Here is an 11,032-nt window from a genome sequence, read left to right on the forward strand (position 1 = left end):
ATAGAGCGAGAATATTAGTGTTATTATAGAGCAGGAATATTAGTGTTATTATAGAGCTGGAATATTAGTGTCATTATAGAGCGGGAATATTAGTGTTATTATAGACAGGAATATTAGTGTCATTATAGAGCGGGAATATTAGTGTTATTATAGAGCGAGAATATTAGTGTTATTATAGAGCAGGAATATTAGTGTTATTATAGAGCAGGAATATTAGTGTTATTATAGAGCAGGAATATTAGTGTCATTATAGAGCAGGAATATTAGTGTCATTATAGAGCGAGAATATTAGTGTTATTATAGAGCAAGAATATTAGTGTTATTATAGAGCGAGAATATTAGTGTTATTATAGAGCGAGAATATTAGTGTTATAGAGCAGGAATATTAGTGTTATTATAGAGCGAGAATATTAGTGTTATTATAGAGCGAGAATATTAGTGTTATTATAGAGCAGGAATATTAGTGTTATTATAGAGCGGGAATATTAGTGTTATTATAGAGCGGGAATATTAGTGTTATAGAGCAGGAATATTAGTGTTATTATAGAGCGAGAATATTAGTGTTATAGAGCAGGAATATTAGTGTTATTATAGAGCAGGAATATTAGTGTTATTATAGCAGGAATATTAGTGTTATTATAGAGAGGAATATTAGTGTTATTATAGAGCAGGAATATTAGTGTTATTATAGAGCGGGAATATTAGTGTTATTATAGAGAGGAATATTAGTGTCATTATAGAGCAGGAATATTAGTGTTATTATAGAGCAGGAATATTAGTGTTATTAGTGTTAATATTAGTGTTATTATAGAGCGGGAATATTAGAATTATAGAGCAGGAATATTAGTGTTATTATAGACAGGAATATTAGTGTTATTATAGAGCGGGAATATTAGTGTTATTATAGAGAGGAATATTAGTGTCATTATAGAGCGGGAATATTAGTGTTATTATAGAGCGAGAATATTAGTGTTATTATAGAGCAGGAATATTAGTGTTATTATAGAGCAGGAATATTAGTGTTATTATAGAGCGGGAATATTTGTGTCATTATAGAGCAGGAATATTAGTGTTATTATAGAGCAGGAATATTAGTGTTATTATAGAGCAGGAATATTAGTGTTATTATAGAGCAGGAATATTAGTGTCATTATAGAGCAGGAATATTAGTGTCATTATAGAGCAGGAATATTAGTGTCATTATAGAGCAGGAATATTAGTGTTATTAGTGTTATTAGTGTCTTATTATAGAGCGGGAATATTAGAATTATAGAGCAGGAATATTAGTGTTATTATAGACAGGAATATTAGTGTTATTATAGAGCAGGAATATTAGTGTTATTATAGAGCGGGAATATTAGTGTTATTATAGAGAGGAATATTAGTGTCATTATAGAGCAGGAATATTAGTGTTATTATAGAGCAGGAATATTAGTGTTATTAGTGTTAATATTAGTGTTATTATAGAGCGGGAATATTAGAATTATAGAGCAGGAATATTAGTGTTATTATAGACAGGAATATTAGTGTTATTATAGAGCGGGAATATTAGTGTTATTATAGACAGGAATATTAGTGTTATTATAGAGCGAGAATATTAGTGTTATTATAGAGCAGGAATATTAGTGTTATTATAGAGCAGGAATATTAGTGTTATTATAGAGCAGGAATATTAGTGTCATTATAGAGCAGGAATATTAGTGTCATTATAGAGCGAGAATATTAGTGTTATTATAGAGCGAGAATATTAGTGTTATTATAGAGCGAGAATATTAGTGTTATTATAGAGCGGGAATATTAGTGTTATTATAGAGCGGGAATATTAGTGTCATTATAGAGCGAGAATATTAGTGTTATTATAGAGCAGGAATATTAGTGTTATTAGTGTTAATATTAGTGTTATTATAGAGCTGGAATATTAGTGTTATTGTAGAGCGGGAATATTAGTGTTATTATAGAGCGGGAATATTAGTGTTATTAGTGTTAATATTAGTGTTATTATAGAGCGGGAATATTAGAATTATAGAGCAGGAATATTAGTGTTATTATAGAATATTAGTGTTATTATAGAGCGGGAATATCAGTGTTATTATAGAACTGGAATATTAGTGTTATTAGTGTTAATATTAGTGTTATTATAGAGCGAGAATATTAGTGTCATTGTAGAGCAGGAATATTAGTGTTATTATAGAGCGGGAATATTAGTGTTATTATAGAGAGGAATATTAGTGTTATTATAGAGCGGGAATATTAGTGTTATTATAGAGCGGGAATATTAGTGTTATTGTAGAGCGGGAATATTAGTGTTATTATAGAGCTGGAATATTAGTGTTATTAGTGTTAATATTAGTGTTATTATAGAGCAGGAATATTAGTGTTATTATAGAGCGAGAATATTAGTGTTATTATAGAGCTGGAATATTAGAATTATAGAGCAGGAATATTAGTGTTATTATAGAGCAGGAATATCAGTGTTATTATAGAGAGGAATATTAGTGTTATTATAGAGCGGGAATATTAGTGTCATTATAGAGCAGGAATATTAGTGTTATTATAGAGAGGAATATTAGTGTTATTATAGAGCGGGAATATTAGTGTTATTATAGAGCGGGAATATTAGTGTTATTATAGAGCGGGAATATTAGTGTTATTATAGAGAGGAATATTAGTGTTATTATAGAGAGGAATATTAGTGTTATTATAGAGAGGAATATTAGAATTATAGAGCAGGAATATTAGTGTTATTATAGAGCGGGAATATTAGTGTTATTATAGAGCGGGAATATTAGAATTATAGAGCAGGAATATTAGTGTTATTATAGAGCGGGAATATTAGTGTTATTATAGAGCTAGAATATTAGTGTTATTATAGAGCGGGAATATTAGTGTTATTATAGAGCGGGAATATTAGTGTTATTATAGAGCGGGAATATTAGAATTATAGAGCAGGAATATTAGTGTTATTATAGAGCGGGAATATTAGTGTTATTATAGAGCGGGAATATTAGAATTATAGAGCAGGAATATTAGTGTTATTATAGAGCGGGAATATTAGTGTTATTATAGAGCGGGAATATTAGTGTTATTATTGAGCGGGAATATTAGTGTTATTATAGAGCGGGAATATTAGTGTTATTATAGAGCGGGAATATTAGAATTATAGAGCGGGAATATTAGAATTATAGAGCGGGAATATTAGTGTTATTATAGAGCTAGAATATTAATCTTATTATAGAGCGGGAATATTAGTGTTATTATAGAGCGGGAATATTAGTGTTATTATAGAGCGGGAATATTAGAATTATAGAGCAGGAATATTAGTGTTATTATAGAGCGGGAATATTAGAATTATAGAGCAGGAATATTAGTGTTATTATAGAGCGGGAATATTAGAATTATAGAGCAGGAATATTAGTGTTATTATAGAGCAGGAATATTAGTGTTATTATAGAGCGGGAATATTAGTGTTATTATAGAGCGGGAATATTAGTGTTATTATAGAGCGGGAATATTAGAATTATAGAGCGGGAATATTAGTGTTATTATAGAGCTAGAATATTAATCTTATTATAGAGCGGGAATATTAGTGTTATTATAGAGCGGGAATATTAGTGTTATTATAGAGCGGGAATATTAGAATTATAGAGCAGGAATATTAGTGTTATTATAGAGCGGGAATATTAGTGTTATTATAGAGCGGGAATATTAGAATTATAGAGCAGGAATATTAGTGTTATTATAGAGCGGGAATATTAGTGTTATTATAGAGCGGGAATATTAGTGTTATTATAGAGCGGGAATATTAGAATTATAGAGCAGGAATATTAGTGTTATTATAGAGCGGGAATATTAGTGTTATTATAGAGCTAGAATATTAGTGTTATTATAGATCTAGAATATTAATGTTATTATAGAGCGGGAATATTAGTGTTATTATAGAGCGGGAATATTAGTGTTATTATAGAGCGGGAATATTAGAATTATAGAGCAGGAATATTAGTGTTATTATAGAGCGGGAATATTAGTGTTATTATAGAGCTAGAATATTAGTGTTATTATAGAGCGGGAATATTAGTGTTATTATAGAGCGGGAATATTAGTGTTATTATAGAGCGGGAATATTAGAATTATAGAGCAGGAATATTAGTGTTATTATAGAGCGGGAATATTAGTGTTATTATAGAGCTAGAATATTAGTGTTATTATAGAGCTAGAATATTAATGTTATTATAGAGCGGGAATATTAGTGTTATTATAGAGAGGAATATTAGGCTGCTGTCACTTTAAGAGCTGCACTGATCCAATATACTGATACACATGAAGACAGAAAACAGAGTCTCTCGCACTTGAATGGTTTAAAGTCATATTGAAATGCTCACAAAGGAATCGATCGAAGGAATCGAACAAGTATCCGATTCCCAACCCTATGAAACAGCAACATGACACACTAAAGACAGATCACAGGTGCTCTTTAAAGCTTGAGCTAACGGAGCGTGTTTTCTCTGCAGGAATCCTGTGTGTGGCGGATCAGTGTCACGGTCTGCGCGAGCTAGCGCTAAACTACCACCTGTTGAGCGACGAGCTTCTGCTAGCGCTGTCGTCGGAGCGTCACGTTCACCTGGAGCACCTGCGCATCGACGTGGTGAGCGAGACCCCGGGCCAGACCTTCCACTCCATCAAGAAGAGCAGCTGGGACGCCATGGTGCGCCACTCGCCCCAGTTCAACCTCGTCATGTACTTCTTCCTGTACGAGAACGAGTTCGGGCCGTTCTTCCGCGACGAGGTGCCCGTGACGCACCTGTACTTCGGCCGCTCGGTCAGTAAGGAGGTTCTGGGCCGCGTGGGGCTAACGTGCCCGCGGCTAGTGGAGCTGGTGGTGTGTGCTAACGGCCTGCGCCCGCTAGACGAGGAGCTGATCCGCATCGCTGAGCGCTGCAAACACCTGTCGGCCATCGGCCTGGGCGAGTGCGAGGTCTCCTGCAGCGCGTTCGTGGAGTTCGTGAAGATGTGTGGCAAACGGCTCTCGCAGCTCTCCATCATGGAGGAGGTCCTGATGCCCGACAACCAGTACGGGCTGGACGACATCCACTGGGAAGTGTCCAAACACCTGGGCCGGGTCTGGTTCCCCGACATGATGCCCACCTGGTAGCCGGAGACATGCTAGGCCTGCACGACTTCCATGTAATCGCACTTAAACCGATTTGGCTCATCGCGATTATGAACTGGCAAAGGCTGTGATTATTAGTTATGTGCAGCTTGTCAGTGACGTACGGCTCAGTAAACGCTGCGAGTTCGAGTCGCTTATAACGTGCATTTGAAAACGAAACGCGCGTCAAACATCTTTCCAGACATGAGAAGCGTTTTTGACCCTCTTGTCCAAAAAAAGACGACATTTATAACATGCTTTTCCTCCAAACTCACTTCATAAGGACAGCTGAGCTCCTCCTTCTGGGAGATGATGAGCTTCTGACACAGAATAAGGCAGTCGTGTGTTTATTAGTCGTGTTTAATCAATCAAAGCGGTTCAATCTTCTGTTTATTCAGATACAGATAGGGTGTGTGTGTGTGTGTGTGTGTGAGTGAGACGCCCTCTGGTGTTCAGATGGAGCATTTACTACCGATCACAGAGCCGTACTTCACTGACACGCTGCACATAAAATAATCACAGCCTGTTTGGTCACAATTTGGCCGTCTGAGACAAATTTTGCACATCCTAAAAGATTCCTCTGATCCTAGGCTAAAATCTGAAGTCTTCGATCGTTAGTTTGTCATGTTCACCGACAGCCGATTAATGACCGTTGCGATCAAATTTGACCGTGTCAGAAGGTTTGACTCAGTCCTGCAGTGATTCTCCTACGTCATATTATCTTCATTTTTCAAGACAAGCCGTGACCAAAATTAACGTTAGAGATTTCTTCGTAGCCGGCGCTTCAATCCCGCGTGTGACGAGGCTCACAGCACCGCACGCGTCACTGATGGATGATGGAAAACTCCGTTCTTAACGCGTCTTGACTGTCGTACAGTCTGACATTAATGACAACTGACCAATCGTTTTGGAACTGAGATATTGAACTCACTGAACGTGTGTGTGTGTGTGTGTGTGTGTAAATGTACGTGTCGTCAGCTTGTGGAGGATGAAGGTGGGAAAAGCGATCCGGGATCTTCAAGCACCTTTACCTAATGAAGTCTCAGCTCGTCGGTTCTGATCACGTGTTCGGCTTCTTCTCTCTCATATTGGACATCAGAAAACACTGCGAACCGTTAATCTGAATCTAGTGCTCGTTTCCCCAAGGGTTCGTCAGTCCAGTTGACATTTCCTGATCTTAAAGCTATGATGATGATGATGATGATGATCAGGGTTTGAAATGAACACCTGCCAAATGTGGGTTAAAATCATCTGTGGCGGGAAACGCTGTCAAATCACGAGCCAGTGTGGCGTGTTGTTACGTTTACTCACTTTGCTGGGGAAGTTCGTGTAAAGAAGAAGTTAGTGCATATACTCGTGAGTCCTCATGAAATATTAAATACAGCGTATTGCTCAGAATCTGCTCATATCTGCTTACTTGAACACACACGTCATACGCAACATATAACGCATTGAAGCAAAAGCGGAGATTAAAAAGCATTTGTTGAACAGAAAATACATTATTATTTTCCAACATCCACATGTTCTGATGTTCTCTGTCCTGTATCAATCCGTCCACATAAAACACACGTGTGGTGATGAGGATGAAAGAGGAAGAGGAGATGACAGGATTTAGTTTGAAAAGAAATCAATGTATGAAATCCACATTTTATTTTATATATATATATTTATATATGTGCTGTGACGTAGTTAATCTGGTTCATTTCATTTTTTCTTTTTCTTTTGGCTAGTAGAAGTTCTGAATGGCCGGTAACTTAAAAATGTTGTAGCCAAATTGGCCGGTGAGTGAAAAAGTTCATTTCTAACCCTGATGATGATGATGATGATGATGATGTCATGAGCTCTTGTGTTTTGTAGTTTTTATCGCAGTCGCTGGAGGAAATCAGTGTGAATGTTTGATTGGAGGATCAGTACGAGTTGTTTCTGATCCGACACGTGATTAGCTCTGAGTTCACGGCGTCAGACTCGCCGACTCAGTCATGTGATCGCGTCGCTCGTTTCTGTTGATGATGGAAACGCTTCGTTAGTTCTCAAGCAATACTTTACAGACACAGATTCACATTTCCTCCTGCACTTTATATAGAAATATATTTTAGAAATGTACATATGAGATTATCGGTTGTCAATATTTCTCCTGATGATAATAATTATTATAATGTTATTTTCTTTGCATTAAATGAATAGTTATATAAGCTTGTGGCGTTTAATTGCTTTATCGTTTTTATGAATATAAATGTATAGAAATTTATCTATAAAAGAGACAAACCAGTGTGGTGTAAATGTTTCTGTTGTTGTTTTGGAATAAATTTGTGAACGTAAGAAGCGCTTCAGTTTGTGTTATTGGTGACGTTTCACATTAGAGGAGGAAAGATGTGTTTAATATTCTGAAGAGGTTTCAGGCTGAAACTTAATAAATCTGAGGTTTACAATCAGAGTTGATGTTTGTCGTGTTTGAGCTGATATGGAGAACGGCTCGTCCTTTTCTTTCCTGACAGACTCAATCATGTCCTTGATATAATAAAGGATTGTTGTAGCAACAAATGACAAACTAATGTGTTTCCTGATTTTGTTATCACTCAGTCTCTTCAATTATAGGTTTGGTGCACCGGTTTACATACTGAACTGTTTTTTAAATGGTTAATTCTATAAAAATAATTCTATTAAAAATTAAACTGATTTTATTGTGTTTGTTTAGATGAAAGTCTGAAAAATTCTTTTTAAATAAAATAATTTAATTTACAGTTTTCAAAAAAGTCAGAAAAGTTCAATAAAGGCTTATTCTGCTCTCGACTGATTGGTTCATTCACTGCAGAGCCAATGATGTCCAGCTCCGCCTCTCTGGACAGAGTGGGTGGAGTTATGTAGGGTTATGGGTGTGGTTGGTCCGTCTAGTGTCTCGTGGACAAGCTCCGCCCCTTGGGTTTGCAGTGCGTCACGTGACAGCAGCTGTACGTTCGTCAGACAGGAAATTATTAATATACACAATACTGTATATACACAACAGGTCCTGCTCCACATACATATGTAAACACAGTTTCCTGACTGTATAAGTGCATTAACTTTCTTCTAATTAATTAGCCTTGTAAACATGAAAGACGAATCAAATTCTGAAATAGTGATTAGATGGAAAAAAAGCATTGTTCTGTCACTCAGCGCTCGACGTCCCAGTTAAGCTGGAGATCAGCCGCAGTAGTTTGCGTTTAACTAGAAAACTAGGCTTCAAGAAGAAGAACCTCTGCAAGCTCAGATATAATGACTATAATTCAGATAGCTTTCTTAAGCACTATAACCTTTATCTTTCACGTACATGGATCATCTCTATCTTTCTGGTGATTTCCGGAAGAGAGATCATTGATTTAACACACTTTTATCCACATTGCATTCAGGGTTTTTATCGGTTTATTCACTGGGAATCGAACCCTGACTCTAGTGTTGCGAACACTGTGATCAACACTGTAAACACTTTATTATTATCATTGAACATTAAACTTGTCATTGTACATTTATCATGTTTTTATGTCATGAGTCTGTGTTGTCATGAGTCTGTGTGTGTGATGTCATAAGTCTGTGTGTGTGTGATGTCATGAGTCTGTGTGTGTGATGTCATGAGTCTGTGTGCGTGATGTCATGAGTCTGTGTGCGTGATGTCATAAATCTGTGTGTGTGTGATGTCATGAGCCTGTGTGTGTGTGTGTGTGTGTGATGTCATGAGTATGTGATGTCATGAGTCTGTGTGTGTGATGTCATAAGTCTGTGTGTGTGTGATGTCATGAGTCTGTGTGTGTGTTATGTCATGAGTCTGTGTGTGATGTCATAAGTCTGTGTGTGTGTGATGTCATGAGTCTGTGTGCGTGATGTCATAAGTCTGTGTGTGTGTGTGATGTCATGAGCCTGTGTGTGTGTGTGATGTCATGAGTATGTGATGTCATGAGTCTGTGTGCGTGATGTCATAAGTCTGTGTGTGTGTGATGTCATGAGTCTGTGTGTGTGATGTCATGAGTCTGTGTGTGTGATGTCATGAGCCTGTGTGTGTGTGTGTGTGTGATGTCATGAGTCTGTGTGTGATGTCATAAGTCTGTGTGTGTGTGTGTGTGATGTCATGAGTCTGTGTGTGATGTCATGAGTCTGTGTGTGTGATGTCATGTGTCTGTGTGTGTGATGTCATGAGTCTGTGTGTGATGTCATAAGTTTGTGTGTGTGTGTGATGTCATGTCTGTGTGTGTGATGTCATGAGTCTGTGCGTGATGTCATAAGTCTGTGTGTGTGTGTGTGATGTCATGAGCCTGTGTGTGATGTCATGAGTCTGTGTGCGTGATGTCATAGGTGTGTGTGTGTGTGATGTCATGTTTCTGTGTGTGATGTCATAAGTCTGTGTGTGTGTGTGTGTGTGTGTGTGTGTGTGTGATGTCATGAGCCTGTGTGTGTGATGTCATGAGTGTCATAAGTTTGTGTGTGTGTGATGTCACAAGTCTGTGTGTGTGTGTGATGTCATGAGTCTGTGTGTGTGTGTGTGTGTGTGATGTCATGAGTCTGTGTGTGTGCGTGATGTCATAAGTCTGTGTGTGTGATGTCATGTCTGTGTGTGTGATGTCATGTGTCTGTGTGTGTGATGTCATGAGTCTGTGCGTGATGTCATAAGTCTGTGTGTGTGTGTGATGTCATGAGTCTGTGTGTGTGATTTCATGAGTCTGTGTGTGATGTCATGTCTGTGTGTGTGTGATGTCATGTGTGTGTGATGTCATAAGTTTGTGTGTGTGTGATGTCATGAGTCTGTGTGTGTGTGTGATGTCACAAGTCTGTGTGTGTGTGTGATGTCATGAGTCTGTGTGTGTGCGTGATGTCATAAGTCTGTGTGTGTGTGTGATGTCATGAGCCTGTGTGTGTGATGTCATGAGTCTGTGTGTGTGATGTCATACGTTTGTGTGTGTGTGATTTCATGAGTCTGTGTGTGATGTCATGTCTGTGTGTGTGTGATGTCATGTCTGTGTGTGTGTGATGTCATGTGTCTGTGTGTGTGATGTCATGAGTCTGTGTGTGTGTGATGTCATGTGTCTGTGTGTGTGCGTGTGATGTCATGTGTCTGTGTGTGATGTCATGTCTGTGTGTGTGTGTGATGTCATGTGTCTGTGTGTGTGATGTCATAAATCTGTGTGCGTGATGTCATAAGTCTGTGTGTGGTGTGATGTCATGAGTCTGTGTGTGTGTGTGATGTCATGTGTCTGTGTGTGTGTGTGTGTGATGTCATGAGTCTGTGTGTGTGATGTCATGCATTGATAAAAAGTCAAACTAATTACATAAAAGTTAAAATTATTACATACTAAAGTCATAAAGAGATTAAAATAAAAAATAAAAATAATGAGATAAAGTCGAAATTATGACGTGCTAAATCATAATTATGACATTAAAAAAATGTCAAAAAATGTCGAAATTTCTATGTCAAAAGTTCAGCTTTTATGTCACAATCTTGACTTTTTATGTCATAATTACGATTTACAAAAGCAGGATTATTTTCTTATGTGGCAGAAAGTCTTCCATAAGGTGTTATGAGAGTCATGGGCAAGAAAGAGTATTAATATGAACATATACAGTTGAATACATAAGCAGACAAACAAACAAACAAAACAAAAACACACATTTTTGTCTGGCATCAGTGCAAAAGCATTTTTATTTTGATAAATAGGTCGATATATATTTTAGCTGCTCGAATGTGCAAAACGTATCGGTTTATATTAAATCTGTATTTTTATGAGCTATCTAGAATATTTCTGCGCTTGATATGATCATGTGGCTCAGTCAGTGACGTCATCTTTGATAAATATCAGGATCACAGACAAAATAATGTTCAGCCTGCCACCTCTACTATTTATTCCCAGAGATATTATTCTG

At 37.1% G+C, this 11,032-nt stretch overlaps 1 protein-coding gene across 1 annotated transcript in view; it reads left to right on the forward strand.

Annotated features, from left to right (window-relative positions):
- The window catches only part of LOC311077220 (F-box/LRR-repeat protein 3-like), a 12,248-nt gene extending 4,780 nt beyond the window's left edge, over positions 1-7,468 (forward strand). The window contains exon 5 of the mRNA XM_084139044.1: positions 4,509-7,468. Within this exon, the coding sequence (XP_083995170.1) occupies positions 4,509-5,149 (641 nt within the window). The 3' untranslated portion in view covers positions 5,150-7,468. The remainder of the gene's footprint in view (positions 1-4,508) is intronic.
- Positions 7,469-11,032: the final 3,564 nt, after the last annotated feature.

This window comes from Abramis brama, assembly GCF_963993115.1.
Source record: "Abramis brama genome assembly, contig: SCAFFOLD_96, whole genome shotgun sequence".
NCBI classification, from domain to species: domain Eukaryota; kingdom Metazoa; phylum Chordata; class Actinopteri; order Cypriniformes; family Leuciscidae; genus Abramis; species Abramis brama.